Source organism: Ochotona curzoniae, unplaced genomic scaffold (genome assembly GCF_017591425.1).
Source record: "Ochotona curzoniae isolate NIBS_2020 unplaced genomic scaffold, NIBS_Ocur_1.0 scaffold_4505, whole genome shotgun sequence".
In the NCBI taxonomy this organism is placed as follows: domain Eukaryota; kingdom Metazoa; phylum Chordata; class Mammalia; order Lagomorpha; family Ochotonidae; genus Ochotona; species Ochotona curzoniae.
Window position 1 is genome coordinate 46843478 of NW_024467118.1, and position 21716 is coordinate 46865193.

General features: G+C 40.4%; 1 protein-coding gene across 2 annotated transcripts in view; it reads left to right on the forward strand.

The window, feature by feature from the left end:
- The first annotated feature begins 67 nt into the window (after nucleotides 1–67).
- The window catches only part of TRAPPC11 (trafficking protein particle complex subunit 11), a 39343-nt gene continuing 17694 nt past the window's right edge, over nucleotides 68–21716 (forward strand). Inside the window, exons 1-14 of one of the 2 annotated variants that reach the window (XM_040965797.1) lie at nucleotides 68–198; nucleotides 1407–1630; nucleotides 4489–4658; nucleotides 5177–5247; nucleotides 6361–6475; nucleotides 8987–9086; nucleotides 9763–9836; nucleotides 11582–11678; nucleotides 14270–14403; nucleotides 14999–15146; nucleotides 17447–17540; nucleotides 20502–20581; nucleotides 20685–20763; nucleotides 20844–20898. In XM_040965797.1, the coding sequence (XP_040821731.1) occupies nucleotides 1427–1630; nucleotides 4489–4658; nucleotides 5177–5247; nucleotides 6361–6475; nucleotides 8987–9086; nucleotides 9763–9836; nucleotides 11582–11678; nucleotides 14270–14403; nucleotides 14999–15146; nucleotides 17447–17540; nucleotides 20502–20581; nucleotides 20685–20763; nucleotides 20844–20898 (1421 nt within the window). In that variant the 5' untranslated portion in view covers nucleotides 68–198; nucleotides 1407–1426. Of the gene's footprint in view, nucleotides 199–522; nucleotides 606–1406; nucleotides 1631–4485; nucleotides 4659–5176; nucleotides 5248–6360; nucleotides 6476–8986; nucleotides 9087–9762; nucleotides 9837–11581; nucleotides 11679–14269; nucleotides 14404–14998; nucleotides 15147–17446; nucleotides 17541–20501; nucleotides 20582–20684; nucleotides 20764–20843; nucleotides 20899–21716 lie in introns of those variants that run through there. The other variant, XM_040965796.1, reaches the window with a different exon arrangement.

Consider the following 21716-nt stretch of genomic DNA (forward strand, 5'->3'; position numbering starts at 1 on the left):
GCGTAAGGAGCTGTCACTCAGGTCCAGGAGAGTGCTTCCTGTGTCAGCGGAGGTGGGGAGCGAGAGGCTTCGGCTGCCGGGAGGCTGGGGCTCACCGAGGCTGTGGGGACAGGTCCCTGCGTTCTGTGACAGCCCTGCTCGCCTTGCCTGGCGGCGATCGGCCGCGGCTGCAGCGGGGCCTCGGGGCTCGCGGCCTGGGTGAGTCTGGCCCCGTAGGAAGAGCTGGCTCCTGTCAGGGTTGGTTTTAGGGCCTTGTGTTTTCCTGTGGGTCGAGGGTTGCCGTCCGGGAATGTCTCTTCCAGCCCCTTTCCCAAAGACACCTGTTCATCTAAGGCAGCACTTGCGCCTCGGACGTAATGGGGCGGGCTGAGAGACACTTGGTCTATTCTGGTCTCTACTCTGTATCCACCTTCCCTCACAGGCGCTAACCCGGGGCAGAATGCTACAACCATGGGGGTAGAATCTTACCCTGCTCCGCCACCCCAACATCAGCCCTTTCGTTTTATTTTTTAAAATAATCAAGCAACTCCTCGTTTGATCCTTGTGCAGCTGGACATCTCAGAATCTCATTGTTAGTAGACCAATCCTCCACCCCGAACCTCCAGGTAATTATGGTAGCCTTATTATAATTATTCTCCTTGTCACTCGGGTCTCCATCTTCCACGCCGACTTCCACTGCACGTCTCCTCCCAAAATGCTCGCTTCTGCACCTCCTTGTCGTAGTTGGGTTTGTAGCTTCCCGTTGGAGATCCGGAAGTTTCCCTTTCCCAGCTTGTCACAGGGACACCTTCAGTGGATCTCTGATTTTTACCTTACTGGTTTCAGTTTTGCATGGACTTTTAAGTGCCAAGGCTTTTAAAGTTGAATGAGGCAAAACTTCCAGTAACAGTTTTTGTGTGGTAATTTTGGGACAGATTTGCCAGTTTGGAGTGGCTTTTGGGCATCTGAAATAGTCCAGATTGAGATGTTCTGTGAGCAAAGTACATACCAGAACGTGAAGATTTAGTGCCGCACATTGATCATTTCAATGTTATTGATGATATGACAGGCCCCCAAGCACACAGAGTACTGTTAAAATGAATTTCACCTTTTTCTTTCTAGTGGAACTGGTAAAGAGTTGAACATTATTTCTGCAGTATTTTATTCTTCTTGAATGCATTGATTTAAAGTTTTATGTGTCCTTTCTGTTTCCCCCCATATTTCCAGCATGTAGATGTAAATACTCAAGACTTTTTGACTTTTTGTAATTTTTTAAAAATGAAGTTTCAGAAACAGGAGAAAATGCTACTTATGTGACATCTTGCCAATAAACCCAACACTGAGTGCTAAAAAAAAAGAGTAGAGTTCACATATTAGAAAGACGGGTTTGGAAGAATCTTATGAATGTGTTGACCTTTGTGTTTCAGCTGTTTCATGACGCTTCACCATGAGCCCCACACAGTGGGACTTCCCTGTAGAACTGTGTTGCCGGCCTATGGCTTTTGTGACTCTGACGGGCTTGGATGTCGTGTATAATGCTGTGCATCGGGCTGTCTGGGATGCCTTCTGTGCCAATCGGAGAGCAGACCGAGTGCCGATTTCTTTCAAGGTGCTCCCAGGTGACCATGAGTATCCCAAGTGTAGACCTAAGGTAATGACATTGTGATTGCGTGGGTTCCCTCTCTCCCTCATGTGTGAGTCTGCCGTTTTTGTAACTGTTGTCTGTGCTGGGAAACCCAAGTTTATCAAGGCAGTGGTTACAATGGTATAGAAAGAAAACCTTAGGGTCATGTATGTTTAGTAACAATTAAAAATATATATATTTATGTATCTGTTTATTTGGAAGGCAGAATTGCAGACAGAGAGAAAGAGAAACACAGAAATCTTAACATCTGCTGATTCACTTCCCAGTAGTTGCTATGGCCAGGTTGAAGCCAAGAGCCAGAGGCTTCTTCTGGGTCTTTTACATGGTAGGAGGCCAAGCAGTTGCCATCTTCAGTGGCTCTCCCAGGTGCATCAACAGGGAGCTGGATCAGAAGTGGAGCTGCTGGGACTCCAGCTGGCACCCATATGGGACAGAAGACAACTTAACCTGCTATGCCACCCTGCTGGTCCCATCCCCAGAGGAATGCTTTCAACAGATTTTCATTCTTTGAGTCTTGCTCACACTTGATCTTAGCCAAAAGACTGAGAAGCAATTGCTTTCCCCTCTATTTCTACAAAGTCTAAAAGGAAGGTCTCACATTCCCCATTCCCTGTGACCAATATCAGTATAGAATCTATAGTCTTTATACTTTGTGTCATATATAACTTTTGAATGCTTGCTTTCTGTTAGGTACCTGGAATCATGCAACAAGTTGGTGATTTTAATCAGACTTGCTTGATGTCCTTTGGAAGTAATGCATAAACTAGAGTAGTGAATGAGAAATGGCATTAAGTTCAAACCTGATTCTTATAAAGACCAACATAGCAGAGACTCCAGATTACCTTTAAAAAAAGAAATAAATGTAGGGCCCGGCAGGATGGCTCAGTGGCTAAATCCTCACCTTGTATACCCAGGATGTTTTATGGATACCAGTTTGTGTACCAGCTGCTCTGCTTCCCTTCTAGCTCCCCACTTGTGACTTGGGAAAGCAGTGGAAGTCAGTCCAAAACCTTGGGACCCTGCACCCTTGTGGGAGACCCAGAAGAAGCTCCTGGCTCCTGGCTTCGGATAGGCTTAGCTCTGGCCATTGTGGTCACTTGGGCAATGAGCCAACGGACGAAAGATCTTTCTGTATCTCCTTTTCTCTCTCTCTAAATATGCCTTTCCAACAAAAATGAATAAATCTTTAAGAAAAAAGGAAAAGAATAATTGCAATGATGATAGTACTAATAATAGCAGCTAATACCCATATGGCACCTACTATGTGATATTTTCTATTTTAAATGATCTATGTATAATGACTGAATTGTAATTATAAACTTATGAAGTTGGTTTGAAGGGTAACACGATGCATTGATCAAGATTCAACCCCCCATGTAAAATGGCCGTTTTGTTTTTTTGCCCTAGAACAATGTGTCTGATAGAATTTTCTCTGAGCCTTGAATGTGTAACTGTGACCTTGACTGTTGATGTGGAAGTCAGGTCTCCTGAGGAAAGCTCTGGGAGGAGAGGATGCAAACCAGGATTTGGCCACCAGGTCGTGATTGTGCATGGGTGTTTGAGAACCACACCCTGGAGACACAGTCTGACAGATCCAGTCCTAGAAACTGTTAGTTCACATGGTTACTGTGCAAGTGACAGCGCCCTCACACTCCAGGGCCTTCTGTTTGTTTGTTTGTTTCTTTCTTTTTTTCCTTTCTTTTCACAATTTGTTTCATTGTTATTTGAAAGGCAGAGCTACAGAGAGAAAGAGTTACAGGAAGAGAGAGGTCTTTCATGTGCTGATTCACTCCTGAAATGGCTGCAACTGCCAGAGCTGAGGGCACCCAAAGCAGGGAACCAGGAGTTTCTTCCATGTCTCCCACGTGAGTGCAAAGTCTCAAGTACTCAAGCTGTCCTGTACTGCTTTCCAAGACCATAAGCAGGGAGCTGGATCAGAAATGAAGCAGCTAGGACTTGAACCAACACTGATACGGGATATTGGGCCCACAGGCAGAGGTTCAGCCTTCTATACCATTACACTGCCCCCCCTTTTTATTTAGAGGCACAGCACCATCCCCCTTTTTTATTTAATAGCAGAGTTACAGAAAGCCAGAGAGGGAGACAGAGGTACTATCTGTTCTCTAGTTCACGTCTCAAAAGGCTACAACAGCCGGGGCTGGCACAGACGGAAGTTAAAAGCCAGGAACTCCATCCTCGTCACCCCAGCTGGGAGGCAGGACCCAAGTAGAAGTAGAATTTACCTAGAAACAAATGGGTGCTTTTTCACAAGATTTTTGAAAGCCTTAATATTTGTGAGAAATTCTTTGGTTTTTGTAATTCTTCAAATGGGGAAATATAGTGCCTCTAAAAAATTAAGATTCTAGGGCCAGGTGCAGTGGCCTAGTGGCTACAGTCCTTGCCTTAAATGTGCTGGGATCCCATATGGGCACTGGTTCTAATCCTGGCAGTCCTGCTTCCCATCCAACTCCCTGCTTATGGCCTGGGGAAACAGTCGAGGATGGCCCAAAGCCTTGGGCCCTTGCACCCATGTGGGAGACCCAAAAGAAGCTCCTGGCTCCTGGCTTCGGATCTGTGCAGCTCCAGCCGTTGCGATCACTTGGGGAGTGAATCATTGGATGGAAGATCTTCCTCTCTGTCCTCCTCTGTGTATATCTGACTCAGCAATTAAGATCTTAAAAAAAAAAAAAAAAGGACTTCCAGTCCTTGGCAAGCCTCTTTATTTCATCTCTGCAAGCCTGAATTTCCTCCTTTTGAAAACGGGTGGTGTGTATGTTCGTTAAGTTATATGCCTATAAAGTGCCTGGCACTCGGTAACAGACGGCTTCTGCTGCTTTTACTCTCACTTGTGCCACTGCTAGCAGAGAACTTCGTATGAGTGGTACATTCCTAAAGGGATCTTGAAGACCGGCTGGATGAATAAGCATCTGAATCTAGTGCCTGCCCTGGTGGTTGTGTTCTATGAACTGGACTGGGATGAACCACAGTGGAAGGAGAAGCAGTCGGAGTGTGCGACCAGAGTGGAAATCGTCAGGTACGATTAGCTCTGTGGACTAGGCTCCCTGGGTTAGCTGTGCTCGTCTCTCATTTTCCAACCTGTGTTCCAGCCAGCTGAGTGTGTGCTGCCTAGACTAGCCCAGGGCCACCTCGGGGATGGTTGCTGACCAGGGAAACCTGTTCAGCTCATATCATGTAATACAAACATGAACTATATGTAATGCCAGGATATGTGAAGACATTTGCAAGACAAATATCGTTTGCATTTCCAACTTTGTTTTTGCTTTTTAGATTTTTTTGGACTTGTGCTAATTTATCTCTTTGTCCCACTATCTCAGTTTGAGTTATTTTGTAATGATTTGGCAGCTTGATGTAAAAATACACTTTAATATCTAAAACATTGTGACATGCATAATTTTTATGTGTAAGAAGTTGATTTCTCTGTGTTTTTATCTGAAATGTCTTCAGCTGAATTATCAAGCTCGTGTTTTATGTAAAACCTTGAATACATCTAGTTAAGGCAATTTGCCAGCTAATTTTGTTTTTTCATTGTAGGCAAAGTTTACAAGGAAGAAACACAAAAGTTGCAGTGGTTCTGATTCAGAAGAAAACTCCTTTGCCCCCAGGTACCGTATGATTAGTTTATTAATTACTTTATACCTGGCTTATTACCAGGTGTTGGTTTTTTCTTTTTAATGTTTAAATCTGTTATGCATTCAGTTATGGATCTGATAATTTGAACCACTAAAATACCAATAATGCACAGATACATGCTCATTGTAAAAATATTTCTTTTATGGCTACTGATCTTCCCATGTCCCATTCCTCCAATCCACTTAGCTCCCCATGCAAGCATATATCCACTGATAAAACAGTTCATTCACTTGTTCACTTTTTTTTTAAATTTTTTTATCTGTTTGAAATGCAGAGTTTTAGAGAGAAGCCTAGACAGAGTGGGAGAGGAAAGGGATCTTCCATACACTGGTTCACTCCCCAGACGATCTCAGTGATCAGAGCTGGATTGGTCTGAAGCCAGGAGCTTCGTCTGGGTCTTTTGCATAGTTGCAGGGGCCCCATGGACTTGGGTCGTTTCCCGCTGCTTTCCAAGGCACATTAAGAGGGAGCTGGATCAGAAGTGGAGCAGACAAGACTTGGAACCAGTGTCTGTATGGATGTTAGCATTATAGAAGACAGCTTTACCAGCTGTGCCATAGTACCAGCCCCATTTATGTGATTTTTAAAACAAGAATGTTAGTTTCTTACCTAAGTCCTGTGTGAAATGACCTTCACTGTGCTGAGAAGAACACTTAAGATCGATCATTTTCTTTGGGAAGATGCTTTCTTTCAAATGCTTTTTTCTTCTGCCTTTGCTGATTTTTTTTTTTGTAAGCCAAAATGTATATTTTTTGGTTCTTGATTGAAACTTGCATTATCCCAAATGGTTTTGGGTAACATTTGTGATTCACTGCTCACAGGTTCACTTACGATTTTTTTGAAATAGTTGCCTGGGGTGGCTGTTGGCATTAGTTGGCCAAGAAGAAGGTATTCCTAACACATCTTAACACATCTGTACAGGGTAGCTGTTAGAAACCCCTCAGTGCTCCCAGAGAGCCAGGAGGTCATTCTGGTGTGATGAAAAGGGGCTTCAGGTTTTATTCCCAATTCCACATTTGGGAAAATAGTGAGGTCAAAAAGCATATGACTTACTTCTCTCTTTGCTCCCTGGGGCTCATCCACAGGAGAAGATGTCGTTGCTTCCGAACGGGCTGCGGCTTTGTGCAATGCCTGTGAACTCTCAGGGAAGTCTCTGTTTGTCCTCCCCCACACTGACCACCTGGTGGGTTATATTATAAGGTAAGCAAAGGTTGGTTCGAGTTGCTTGTAGGTTGTTCATTAGCAAGTGAGAAATTGATAATCTTAGATTCCTGTATTTTTTTTCACTCTTGTATTTTTTTTAAAAAAAGGCAAAACATGTTAATGAGAAAAAGTCAAATATTATAATGGATAATAGATAAATGCCCTTTAAAATTTTTATTGAAAAAGCAGATATACAGAGAGGAGAGACAGAGAAAAAGATCTTCTGTATGCTGGGTAACTCCCCAAGTGGCTGCGTTTGCCAGAACTGAACCAGTCCGAAGCCAGGAGCCAGGAGCTTTTTCCAGATTTCCCATGCAGGTGTAGGTTTCCAAGGCTTTGGGCTACCTCTGCTGCTTTCCCAGGCCAAGAAGGGAGGTGGATGGGAAGTGGAGCAGCCAGGACACAAACTGGAGCCCACACCAGATCTCAAAGCTTGCAGTCAGAGGATTAGCCTTTTAAGCCATCACACCCTGGGCTCACCCCCCACAAGGCATTTTCTGTGATCTTGAAATGCCCTTGAGTCTGTACATGCTTAGTACTGACAGCTTTTCTGGTTCCAAACATTTTCACCCAAACTGGGCTGAATCTGTAGATGCAAAACTTAGAGCTAACTGTGTAGGTAACTGGCACTCTCCCAGGCTGCAGCCTGTTCCAGGAAGGGCCCTCCCAGCCTCCCTGCTGGCCTTTGGCTACCCTTGCAGGCTTTGACCATTCAGCCTTGCACTTGACCCTACAGTGCCCCCCTGTGGACAGTGCTACTTGCTGCAGTGTGGTTTCACACCAGCTTGTGCCTTCTAGTTCCCCTTATGTGGGCTTTTTCTTAACTCACCTTCTGAGGCTTGGTTGCCATGAAGCCTTCTTTCAAATGCCATGACTGAGTGAGTCTTACCCAGGGCAGTGTTTCCCTCCAGGGAACATCCAGTAATGCACAAAGGCATTCCTAGTGGCCATGACTGAGGGCACTTCTGTGCTGGCATGTAGTAGGCATAGGCAGGGATATCAGTGACTGCAGGACCCCACTCAATAGAGTTTACTGGTGCAAAATATGGGTGCTGTCAGGGTGATAACCCTAACTGTTATTGTTAGTGTCCTGTCCCCCGTCCCCCTCAGCTTTCACATTTAGTGCTGCCATGCATACACGAGAGGCAAGGTGCAACTTCTTTTTTAAAATTTAAAAAAAAATTTTTTTTTTTTTTACTGGAAAGGCAGAGAGAAAGACCTTCCATTTGCTGGCTCGCTCCCCAAGTGGCGGCAATGGCCAGAGCTGTGCCAATCCAAAGCCAGGAGCCAGGAGCTTCTTCCAGGTCTCCCACATAGGTGCTCCACTGCTTTCTCAGGTCACAAGTAGGGAGTTGGATGGGAGTTGGATGGGAAGCAGCCAGGACATGAATTGGCGCTCACTTGGGATCCTGGGACTTGTAAGGCAAATATTTAGTCCCTTGAACCATTGTACCAGACCCAGAAACAGTTTTTAGAACTGGTTTAAAACTATTTTAAACAGAGTGTCAATGAGTTTGAACTCTATTAAAAATCCAAAAAAAAAAATTATGCAGCATACAGATCCATAAGCTTAGGTTTTGGATCTCTCTTCCTTGCTTTTCCGTAATGAATTGAATCTGCTGCAGGCATTTTGATGGATGGCACAGCACTGAAGCAGAATTTGACTTTTCGTTTCCTTTCAAACATAGGGAGTTAGTTCTTCTGTTCTTCAAGTTGTATTAGCATTTTTGCCTGTTATGTGGTTTTCAAAATTCAAAGGAAAGTTGCTTTCATTTTATATATTTTTTTGTTTAAGATTTATTTCATTTATTCTAAAGCCTAGTTACAGAGAGGATAGAGAGACTATTTGCTGGTTTACTTCCTCAGATGGCCTGAAAGGGCTCAGACTCTGGCCAAGCTGAAACCGAGGAAGTGGCACTCAGCCTGGGTCTCCCTCATGGGTTTAGGGACCCAAGCACCTGTACCGTCTTTGGCTTTCGTACAAGCATTAGCAGGGGGCTGCAGCAGAAGCAGAGCAGCCAGGACTGGAACTGGTGTAACTGGTCAAATTTTATTTGCTGCTGTGTAACTCAAACTTAGAATTTTTAGAGACCAGATTTAAGTCACATATATATGATATTTCTACCTGATTTGTCAGTTTTCATTTTTAATTCTTTACCTGCTTAATTTTGTATCCTATTAAATCCTAAATGTTAAAAACCACAAAATAGTAAAATCTAAGTGAGTATTGAATTTTTTTTCAAACTTATAAAATTATCAAATGGTAGAGGTCACCTAGTTCTGATGAATAAGAGAAGGTTATTTTTATCAGTTGTGTTTTATGAATAGTTTTAAATGGCTTTTGGCTGGTCTTGGTTTTAGACTTTCTACCTGGAATAATTACAATTTGCTTTTTTTTTTATCTTAATCATGAGGTAAAAGAGACATTATCTGTCAGAATCTTTCAGGTCTCACAAGCAATTTGGCTGAAAAAATAGACTACTGTTAGGATGATGTTTTTGTTTGCAGGTTAGAAAATGCCTTTTATGAACATGCACAGACTTACTACTACACTGAAATCAGAAGAGTGAAATCTCATAAAGAATTTCTGAATAAAACAACACACCAGGTACGTGTTGTTTTGTTTTGTTTATTTATATTGTAAAAGTGAGAAAGAGTCAGAGAGGTTCACACCCCAGATGCCTGCCACAGCTGGGACTGGGTCAGGTTGAAGCCAGGAGTGGAACTAGATCTGGGCTTCCCAGCAGTACTTGCACATCAACAGGAGGCTGGAATTACAGGCAGAGCTTCACCTTGAACCCAGGCACTTGGAAATGGGAAGAAGATGGTTTGTTAGGACTCCCTTAAAATTCCTAAAGATAATTATATCCTAATTATATCCTTATTAGAATTTTTAAATTTTTTTTTTTTTTTAAGTTTGAGAGAGGAGAGTTTCCATTTGCTGGTTCTTCTCTCCAGTGCCCACAAAAGCCAGGATTAGGCCAGGTCAATCTCGGTCTCCCCATATAGGCGGAAGAGACCCAACAACTTGAGCTACTACCTGTCAGGGCGTGCGTTAGCAGAAGCTACAGTTAGAGTGGAGGTGGAATTCGGATTCAAACACTGACAGGGGATGTGGGCATTTGAAGCAGTAGGCCACATGCCTGCCCCAATTATCAGTATAATTTTTAACCTTTAATTTTGAGTATTTTCATTCATACTTTTGTGTCTCTCCTGAAGACACATGATTTTCCTCTCAAGAAAATGCGTACAACAATAATGATTTTTTTTCTATTTTTTTTCAGCTTTTATTTGTTAGACATCAGTTCAAAATAGCTTTCTTCAGTGAATTGAAGCAAGACACACAAAATGCTCTGAAGTAAGTTTGTTAACAGTAACAAAATAAACTTCCTTAATGTCAGCAATAGTGTTAATGGGAATGTCAGGATTTCAGTCAAAATTGAATTAATTTTAAGACAATTATGCTGTTAAGTTTCAGATGTTAATATTTAGTTTGTCCAGAAATTAGAGTAGCATAGTATTTTGGGATTAAAAAAATTATTTTATCATTGAAAATAAATTCCATAGTGTCATAAAGCATTGATCTTACTAACTTAATTTTCATGATCTACACAAATATAAAAATATATGTATATGTAAAAAATTTCCTCATCTCTGCTGGTATTTTGTATAAAAACTAAAATCTCTTCTGTTATGAGACTAATATCTAGTTTAATATAAACTATACTATCTGAGTCATGCTATGAATTTTTTAAAGTTTACTGTACATTTATTCAGTCTAATTGAATAAAGCTTTAGTTTTTTTGCTTTTTCTTTTTTTGTTATTTGTTGTTTTTTCTTTTTGAATAAAGCTTTAATTTTTTGAGTGTGTAAGACCTAGTTAGTAGCATCATTGTCCAGTTGTAGATGTGTCGGCAGTGGTTAAGCGTTTTATTCCTTTGCACTAAGTGCATTTGAAAAGACATGATCTCCTTATAGCTTTAAACTCAAATTTTGAAGACTAACAATGGCAGTGTGACAAAAGAATGAAAAAAAAAATAAATAAAAACACCCAGATATTTAACTTAAAATCGAAGAGGGAGAGAAGAATAGAGGTAAAAGAGAATAATTTTGTTAATTACAGGTATACTGTGGGACTTTTCTGTTGTTGAGGTGCTAAGCAGTGAATTGTTCTCTCAGTCTCAATGACTTCACACAATTATAGGTGACTTCAGTGCGGTTCATTTTCATTGGTGATGTTAGAAATCTGGAATTTCAAATTAAAAAATAAAAATAATTCTGGTAAGGAATAAATTTGTTTGGAAAAAAATTGTTTTTCCTTAAAGAGGAGCCTGTTTTGAGACTGTCTTTTTCCCTTTTGTTGCTGGGGAGGGCCCAGATCCTACCAAACCTCCCTCTGTCACCTGTCTCCTTCAGCACCTGCTACACTGAAGACTTGTTCATTCTCTCCAGCCTCTGCATGAGTCTGGGCATAGCCACTTGGCCTGTGAGGCACTTGGGGTCAAAAAGTTGTTGATAGATGCCCCCCCCCTTTTTTTTTTGGTAAAGATTTATTTTTATTTTATTTGAAAACGTAGATTTTATAGAGAGACAAGGAGAGAAGGAACGGGATCTTCCTTCTACTGGTTCAGTCCTCAAATGGACAAAATGGCTGGGGATGCTCTGTTTTGACAGTATCTTTGCTAATGCAATTTCTCTTTTGTTTGTTTTTTGATTAACTTGTAATGGTATTTTTAAAAAAAGAAAGCTTCTTTATTTTTTTACTGAATGTTCATTTTTCAATGCAATTGGCAGTTATCCAGTTTTTTCTGTTTCTACTTTATTTGCTATAAGTGATTGACAAATTTGTTAATGACAAAGGACTGTACACACGCTTGAGTCATGGTCTTCGTGGAAGGTCATTGACTGCTCCCCATTCTGTTCCTTATCGCTAGATTATTTTTTAGAAAATTGGAGATTGGTATTTATATGTCACATTGAAATCTTGAATGTTAAGCAATGTTAGTCTTGTCTTTGTCCTTTAAAATAACTTTTTATTCTTAGGGATCTTTTCTTAAAATTGATATCTATCGTAATGAATCACCCTCTCCATGTTGACATTAGGAATTACAGAACCGCTTATAATCTTGTGCATGAATTGAGAGCCCATGAAACAAATATTCTGGAAATCAAGACTATGGCGGGATTTATAAACTACAAGGTAAGCATTTTACTTCCAAATAAAGTGAATATGCCTTTAAATATTAAATTTTCATTTTAAAATTTGTAAACCAAAATTATTTTCTAGCTCTGAAAAATTGTCACTTAACTCATTATATCTCTTCTCTCCAGAGAAGCCTGTGTACTTAGCATCCTAATTGTAATTGTTGGGTTTTGAGCTTATGGGTTCTAGAGTTAGAAGGGTTTTTGTTCAGTAGAAACAGAGGGAATGAGAAGAAACCTGCCTGTGTTAATGAATTTTAGGAGACACAACCTATGTGAATTACATGAAGCATCTTTGATTCAGTGGTGCAGCCGTAGAGAAGCTGTGTGTGTGTGTGTTCATCTCAGAAGAATTTTTTTTAATCTATTGTTTGAGTATATTAAGATCATATACAATAAAATTAGAAGTTCCTGGAAAACAAGTGAGGGCTCCCTGTTTAGCTCTTATTTTTTTCCTTTCTTTTTTTTGGGAGGGGGTGAAGATTTTATCTTATTTATTTGGAAGTCAGAATGACAGAGGAAGGGAGAGACAGGGAGAAAGAGCTTCCATCAGCTGGTTCACTCCCTAAATCCCACAACAACCAAGGTTAGTGCAGGCCAAAGCCGTGAGCCAGGAGCTCCATCTGGATCTTGCTCACTAGTGGCAGCAGCGCCAGCACTTGGTGTCAGATTGCGTTGAGCAGAAGTGGCTGTGGATGGAGCTGAGTACATCAAAGGACAAGGAAGCTTATCACAAGCCAGGACCTCCTGGTAGCCTTGGAACACCAAGCAGCAGAATGGGTCCCTAGCCTCAATGCTAGCTTTACTGAAGTCAATCAGACGCTCTCATCCGGGAATATTTGAAAGGCTGAGTCTGCACAGAAGGCCAACACCCACCTTGATGACACCTCATAAGTAGGCACAAGTTGAGGGGCTGCTACCTTCCCCTTTCCCCACGCATGAGATGCACAAAAGCCCAGTGCTAAATACTCTGGGCAGCCATTTCTCTCATGGGTCACTCTGTCAGTTGAAAGTGGTCCTGGGCTATCTCCCACCAGACAGTAGTTTGACAGGCTCCATCTCTCTCCCCTGATTAATAAGCCCCTCTATTTAAACTAAAAAAAATTCTCTTTTTTCTCTCTTCCCTGTGGCCACCTTTCTCACTGGAATAAAGACCTCCTGTATGACTCACTGCCATCTGACGTTTGGGTTTGTGGTGAAAATTCCTAACACTTGGGCCGTCATCTGCTGTTTTCCCTGGGTCATTAGGGGGAAGATGGATTAGAAACATGAAGTAGGCAGGGCTTGAATGGGCACTGCAGTGTGATACCCTTATCTTCTGAAAGATGCTTTGCACTGGGTTGATGATTTTTGCGCAGATAGATTTTTTAGGACATCATTGACATGAGTGTAAATTGTTGCACTTCTGTAGAGTATTTTGCAATCTACATTTAAAATGAATCTTCCCTTCAACCCAACAATTCCTTTTTATCTTACGTGTATTCTAAATCTAACAAATCACATATAGGTAGGTATTTATTACATCGTCTCCTGGGAAGAGATTGGAAACAGTCCCCAGCAATTACTTAGCGGTTATAAAACTAGAAACAGTGACATGTTACACAGCTAGTTATAATAAGAATGTTCTAACTACAGATTGATATGAAATGAGATCCAGGATATATTGCCAGGTAAAAAAAACAAAACAAAACAAAAGTCACCATACTTAAAGATGCTTGAATAAAAACGTAGTGTTTGCTGTATAAATGCACACACATACTTGTGTACATATTAAAATTTATCAGAAAGCATAAGCCAGAAACCAGTGTTTTCTGGAAAGAGAAGTTAGATGGGTGACGAACAGGGAGGGGCAAGACTTAATTTTCATATATTTTTTTTTGTACCTGAAAACTAAACTGGAAAACTTTAATAATCATATGAAATGTATTTATACTTTGTTTCTGCTTTTCCTTTTATTCCAAGTACGTCTAGAAGGTACTTCAAAAATCTATGCAAAGTAGAATTTTTAAAATGTTTACTTTGGTGCAAAACAACTTTGAAATCTTTGCTAGTTTTTCCTATGATGTACGTTTTCTGTCACTTTTTGAGGATCCCTTCCCATGCAGATTATTACTGTTTTGAAATTACATCCTAGATTGAAGGTGTTTTTTTTTATAACTTTCTAGAATTCTTGTTTACTGTAGAGGTAATTGTGTCTTAATTGTGCTACAGAAAATGTCTAGTTTTCTGACAATTCCAAAACTCAAAGTTAATCATTCCCTTTGCATTTACGTTTTAGAGGTACTTTAACTCTTATGTTATCTTTTGTGTGTGATTTTTAAAATTCCATTCTGTTTTAGTGGAGGGCTTTTCCCGGGTGTGGAAATAAACTCAATACAAATACTGAATCATTTTATTTCATTTGTCAAAGGGATATAAGCTTCAGTTTTAATATAAATTATTCTGTTGGAGAAAATCAATTCTGTTGAAAAGAACTCCAGAGAAGGAAATCGCATAATCTTTTTATTAATTTATTCTCAACCCCTTCCATATTTTTAAATGAACATGTGTTATTTCCATTTTAATTCAGGTCATTTTGACATTTTGCAGATCTGCAGGCTGTGTTTTCAACATAACACCCCGTTGGATGCAATCGCACAGTTCCGAAAGCACATTGACCTGTGTAAGAAAAAGATAGGAAGTGCGGAGTTGGCTTTTGAGCATGCTGCGTGGATGTCTAAACAGTATGTTTTCACTTGTACTTTTACAATGTTTTTCAAAAATAACGCATGGGATTTTGGGAGAAGTACAATCAGCGTAGAGTTTGGTTTTAACTGTACTAAATGTCATGTCAGTAGGTCTGCTTCAATGTATAGAGCATGAGTATGCTTCCAGTGATAGTTCATGTTGATTCTTAAAGTTTTTTCACAGAAATCAGTTACGTGATGACACCTTTTTTGTCATTCAACATGTGTATCGAGTTTCTACCCTGTGCCTAAACATGAAAATATAATAGTAAACAAAATGAAATCCCTGTCCTTAGCAACTGCTAAACTGAACTTGTTTCTAGAAACTTGAAGAATGTGCTCAATGGTATATCCATGCAGACTTATTAGCATGGGGAAATGACTTAAATACAGAGTTTACTTGAAGCTGTAACCTAAAATTAGTGTGTACTAATATATACAAAGAAATTATAACAATTGCTGTTAATGGCATTATTTTCATACAGTTTGCTGAAGTTATTGTTCCCAGGATGAATGATTACTAGAAATGGCGTTCATTTTCTCTCCTTTTTCTTTTCAATCTTTATTATTTTCCTTTTTTTTTTTCTTTAAGATTCCAAGCATTTGGAGACTTATTTGATGAAGCTATTAAGTTAGGGCTAACGGCAATTCAAACTCAGAATCCTGGTTTCTATTACCAGCAGGCAGCATACTATGCCCAAGAACGGAAAGAGCTAGCGAAAACTCTCTGTAACCATGACGTAAGTCCGAGATTTTCCAATATTTAGAGTTTAGGGAATGTGTTCATCTTCTCTTCAAAGAAGCCAGGACCAATTGGTCTTAATCATTTTTTTGTTATTTTGCAAGTCTTTGAATGTAATGTTGTTTTATTGTTCATAAGTTTTTGGAATCCTGATTATTTTGTTTCCTTGTGAGCATTGCATTTAACCCGTGAGCAAAAGCTAGGCGAAAGGTTTTCTGAGAACTAAACTATGACTGGCAATAGGTTAATGATTTTTAAATGACTTATTTATTTATTTGAAAGGCAGAGTGAAACAAGCAGCCATGAGGAGTTCTTTCATGTTTAGTTCTCTCCCCAGATGGCTACAGCAGCCAGCTCTGGGTCAGGCTGAAGCCAGGATCCAGCAGCTCCCTTTGGGTTTTTCATTGTGGATCGCAGGAATTCACCAGCCATCTGCTGCTTGCCCAGCCACATTGGCAGGAAGTTGGATCAGAAGCAGAGTATCTGTGATTCCTACTGACATTCTGATATGGGGTGAGATTGGCCCAAATGATAGCCTAACCTTCTGCATCCCAACACCCACCCTGAATTAATGATTTTTGAAAAGACAAAATTAATATGAAAGTGACAGTCATTACCACTATAAATCCGTGGTTTTGTTTTCATGATCACTGCTGTAGGATTGGGAGAAGACTAGAAGATATTCTTGTCTGGCTCACCAGTAAGAAGAACTTTTGACTTTGTTCTCTTCCCCAAAATTCCCATTCTGGAATACTGAAGAATCTGCTTGGATTTACTACTTGAATTTTCAGTTTGCCCTTTTCTTAAAACCAGGCACATCTTTTAAAAAGAAATTTTATATTACTAGTACTAAGGTAGAGAGTAGAACCTAAGAAATAGTGCCAAGATTTGCTTATAAAGTAATTCTCATAGACTTATAATTATAACATTAATTAGAGATAGGATGAATAAAGAAAATTGTTAGAATAGAATAGCAGGCAATCTTAAAAATATTTTAGAAGAACACTTAATGATACTGTGAAATGTATAGTATGTATTCAAATGAAAACAGGTTGAAAAGTTATTTCAATCCATAGAAATTTTTGCACACAAACTCTGGAAGAATCAGAGACATTTTAGAAGTAATAGTTGTAGTAGTGGTGGCGATAGGTTTACAAGTCCTTTTGTCGTTTTCCTTTGGGTATTTTTGTATTTTTCTGTAATGTTCTTATATTTTATAGCGGGAAAAAGGTATAAAGAGGAAAAGTAAAACAGTGTTAATTTGTTGCAGCTGGGGCTAAAGTGCCCTCCTTCTTCTTACCAGGATTTGGTGTAGAAGTGCTGTAGTAAGAAAATCGTGTCTTTTCCTGAAAATGCATTACAACATACTTTTCATTTACACAAAGAGAGCTTGTACTTAAGGAATAAATAACCAACATAATCTGAATTACATTGTTAATAGTTTATTGTAGTAGAGATTAAAAAAAAAGCTAAGAAGTTAATTATGAATCATTTTTCATAATCAGACTGATTTGGGGCAGGTGCTTGGCTTAGTGGTTCAGACACCTGTGTTCTATATCCCAGTACCTTTACCTGATTCCAGCTTCCTGCTAATGCAGACCCCAGGGGCAGTGCGTTGGATCCTTTCTGGTCGTGTGAGAGGCCAGGATTGAGTTCCTGGTTCGTGGCTTCAGCCCGGCCTTGCCTGGGGCTGTTAGAGGTATCTGGGAGAGTGAAGCAATAGAGGGAAGCTCTCAGGCTCACGCTCTCTTTATCTCTGCCTCTCAAAAATTTTCTTCTGATCAAATTGATTTCCATTTTTATAAGATTAACTAAATATTAAATGAAACTGTGTTTGGTACAATTCATTCGTAAAATAACCAGAAGTAGGTAATTTTTATTCACTTTATTTAAGAGATGGACAAACAGGTCACCAGAGAAAGCTCTCATCTCTTGGTTCACTCCTCAAATACCCTCACTGGTCAGGACTGGGCCGGGTCAAAACTGGGAGCTGAGACCTCAGTCTACATCTCCCACTTGGGTGGCGGTAACCCAGTTACTTGAGTCTTCACCCCTGACTCCCATGGAGCTACATTAGTAGAAGCTGGGGTCAGAGCCAGAGTTGGGTGTCAAACCCAGGTGTTTGACGTGGAATGGAGGTGTCTTAACTGCTGGGCTAACCTCCGTCTCCAGAACTATATTTGAATGTATTCAGTGTTTATATTTAAGAATGTTTTTTAATCCAGCCAAATATTAGACAAGAGTTGACTTGTAATGGATTACATTAACTCTGACTTAGATTTGTGTTTTAATTTACAGGCTTCTGTAATGTATCCCAACCCTGATCCCTTAGAAACACAAACAGGTGTTCTTGACTTTTATGGACAGAGACCATGGCGACAAGGAATACTAAGTAAATAATTTTTTCTTGCCCACTTTTCTTTTAAATTTAAAAGGCAAAGATAGCTGTCATAATTTCATAGGTTTCATGAAGCCAATGGAAAAGTTATGCCAAAGTAAAAATGTGTGTTCTTTAAATATTTTTGTAAGATTTGCAGTTTCTTATTTCTTAGTATGTTTAGTTGGTATACTGTCTCTTAAAATAGCTATATAATTTAAGATATTCCTGTAATATAAATATTTAATAAGTAAAAACATTTGACCATCTTCCATGACACAAGTAGTAAGGTGCTGTTATTCAAATATTTTATGTCTGGTTAACTTTAAAAATGGTTTATTTGATGTTTTAAAACAGCATTAGCTTGTATCAATTTATTTTTAAGATTGTACTTACTTATTTATTTGAAAGAGTGATAGCTCCTGGTTATTTCCTCAAATATCTACAACAGCCAGGGCTGAGCCTGTCAGGAGCCAGGAGCCAGGAGCCAGGGGCCAGGAGCCAGGGGCCAGGAGGTAGGAGGCAGGAGCCAGGGGCCAGGAGCCAGGAGCCAGGGCTGAACCTGGCAGGAGGCAGGAGCCAGGGGCCAGGAGGCAGGAGCCCAGGAGCCAGGCGCCAGGAGCCAGGCGCCAGGCGCCAGGGCCAGGAGCCAGGAGCCAGAGCAGGGGCCAGGAGCCAGGGGCCAGGAGCCAGGAGCAGGGGCCAGGAGCCAGGAGCTCCGTATGGGTTTTTAGGCATTGAAATGCTTGAACTATCAGCTGCTTCCCAGGCAAGAAACTAGATCTGAAAGGGAGTAGCCAGGCCACCATGCCCACCCTAACTTGTATAACTTTTTAAAAATAAAAAAAGATTTATTTATTTTTATTGGAAAGGCAGACAAACATACAGAGAGGAGGAGAGACAGAGAACAAGAACTTCTGTCCACTGATTCACTCCCTAAGTGGCCAGAATGGTCAGAGCTGAGCCGATCTGAAGCCAGGAGCTTCTTCTGGGTCTCCCATGTGGGCGCAGGGTCCCAAGGCTTTGGGCTGTCCTTGACTGCTTTCCCAGGCCATAGGCAGGGAGCTGGATGGGAAGTTGGTGTTGCAGGTATATGAACTGGCCGCCACCATATGGGATGCTGGTGCTTGCAAGCCAAGGACTTTAACCACTAGGCTATCGCTCCAGGCTCAACTTATATAACTTTTAGAAACAAATTCTCTGCATCTTGTACCCTGCCTCCACTTTGGTTCTTTTTAATAAAAAAAAAAAAAATTAATGAACACAAAATTGTCCGTTTTAATGGGATATCTTGTGATGTTTCAAGACGTGTTGATACTATGGTGTGTCCAGTCAAGATAAATGTGTCTGTCTCTTTAAACATGCATCATTTCATCCATCTTTTCCATAGGTTCTTTACCTTCTTGTAACTACCATTATATATATATATATTTATATATACCATTATATTTATTTATTTATTTATTATATAATATATATTTATTTATTTATAAAATCAGCTTTAAAAAAAAATCCATATGGGAATGAGATTCTCTGGTTTTTGTTTTTCTGTGCTTGGCTTGTTCACTTACCATCATGACCTCCAGTCCTGTCAGTGATACTGCCGTGACAAGATTCCTTTCTTTTTTATGGCTGAATAGTATTCCATCATTTCTATATAGCGCATTTCCTTTCTCCATTTATCAGTCGATGGGCACTCAGGTTGTTTCCATTTGTTGGCCACTCTGGCTAGTGCTGCGGGAGGCACGGCTATGCAGCTGTGTTTTTGATGTAGTGATTTTACTTTGGATATATACTCGGTAGTGGGAATGCTAGATTATGTGGTAGTTCTCCTTGTAGTTTTTGGAGGAACCTCTGTACTGTTTTCAACATTGGTTTACTAATTTGCCTTCCTGTCTACAGTGTGAAAGAATTAGCTTTCTCCACATTCTTTGCAATGCTTGTTCCTTTTTGTTTATATACTCTTCAGTGCTATCTCCTTAAGGTTTTGATTTGCATTTCCCTTGTGATTATTGATGCTGTGTGTTTTTCTGTGTATCTGTTGGCCATTGGATGTCTTTCTTTGAAAAACAGATATTTGAATCTGTTGCTCATTTTTTACTTGCAGTATTTATTTCTTCGTTGTTGTTGTTTCTTATTATTAACTTGACTTCCTTATATACATTGGTTATTGAGCCTTTGCCAGATGTATAGCTTGCAAGTATTTTCTCCCATTTTGTAAGTTATCTCTTTGCTATGTGGAAGATCTTTAGTTTGATGAAATATCGTTTGGCTAATATTATTTTTATTTTTGTGCTTTTGGGAGTGTGATCTAAAAAATGTCCTGAAGTAGTTCTCCCATGTTTTTGTCTAGCTTTTCCATTTTTTTTCTATTCTGTAAAAAATTTGAGAAATATCAGTGGCAAATGAAATTTAAATAATAAGAAATGCAATCTTCAGGAATTTTTTATTTTCTCTAGAGACTGTTGATACTACTCTTTATTCAGATGCTTGATTCCGTTAGAGAGGCCAGCATTGTGGTATCGCTGGCTGCTCTACTTTTGATCCAGCTCCCTGTTATTGGCCTGGGAAAAGCAGAAATGTCCCCAGGTATCTGGGAGACCTGGAAGAAGCTCCTGGCTCTAGGCCCAGCCCTGGCTGTTGTGGCCATCTAGGGAGTGAACATGCAAATGAAAGATCTCTCTTTCTCTGTCTCTCTCTCTTAGTAACTCTGACTTTCAAATAAAATTTGAAGAAGCAACTGCTCATCTGTTAACAACCCAAATCATTGAGCTCAGTAGTGTTCTCTTAAATCAGAGATCACACAGACGTTTCCGTGTTAATAAAGCTGTTTCTTACAGTCTCTAAGGTTCTAGAATGTTCAAGAAGCTTAACTACACCATAGTAAAGGATTCAAGGAGCATACACATACCGTAGTCACGTGAAGACTTTTGTTAGATGATCGTCCTAACATGGGTTGTGTCTTGTCTTATACAGGTTTGGATCTTTCTGATCCTGAAAAGGAGAAGGTTGGTGTTCTTGCCATTCAGCTGAAGGAGAGAAGCGTTGTTCACTCCGTAAGATGCTTTGTTCCTCCAACGTAGACTAGTTTTTACAGTCCTGATGGCAAATAGGAGATGGTTTATATCGAAATAGCTCATATATGATCTTTTCTAACAGGAACTCATAATAAGTCTTCTGAGCAATGCCGTTGCACAATTCAAGAAGTACAAGTGCCCCAGGATGAAGAGTCATCTAAGTATGTATCCCAACGTGCCGCAGTGCTGTGTAACTCTGAGCCTTTTCCAGTTATGCACGTAATTCTTCTTTTCTTTATAGTGGTTCAGATGGGAGAAGAATATTACTATGCGAAGGATTACACAAAAGCTTTGAAGTGAGTTTTTTGAAGTATTCTGATTACGGTGAAATTAAAATAGATATTCCTATCAAAGGAATTTCTTTTTTTTTTTTTTAAGATTTACTTATTCTTGGGCCCGGCGGCGTGGCCTAGCAGCTAAAGTCCTAGCCTTGAACGTGCCCGGGATCCCATATGGGCGCCGGGTCTAATCCCAGCAGCTCCACTTCCCATCCAGCTCCCTGCTTGTGGCCTGGGAAAGCAGTCGAGGACGGCCCAAAGCTTTGGGACCCTGCACCCGCGTGGGAGACCCAGAAGAAGTTCCTGGATCCTGGCTTCAGATTGGCATAGCATCGGCCGTTGCGCTCACTTGGGGAGTGAATCATCGGACGGAAGATCTTCCCCTCTGTCTCTCCTCCTCTCTGTATATCTGACTTTCCAATAAATAATTAAATCTTAAAAAAAAAAGATTTTATTTATTTCTATTGGAAAGTCAGATTTACAGGGAGAAGGAGACAGAGAAAGATGTTCCATCTGCTGGTTCACTCTTCAAGTGGCCTCAACGGCCAGAGCTAAGCCAATCTGAAACTAGGAGCCAGGAGCTTCTTCCAGGTGTCCTACTTAGGTGCAGGGTCGCAAGGCTTTGGACCATCCCCCACTGCTTTTCCTGGCAAGGAGCTGGCTGGGACGTGGAGCATCCGGGATATAAACTGGCACCCGTATGGGATCCTGCTGGATGCAAGGCAAGGATTTAGCCACTAGGCTATTACTCTAGGCCCAGGATTTATTATTTCTATGAAGTTATCTCTGCTGGTCTTTTCAGGTGCCATCTGCTGGCCCCGTGTTTTCCAAAGTTT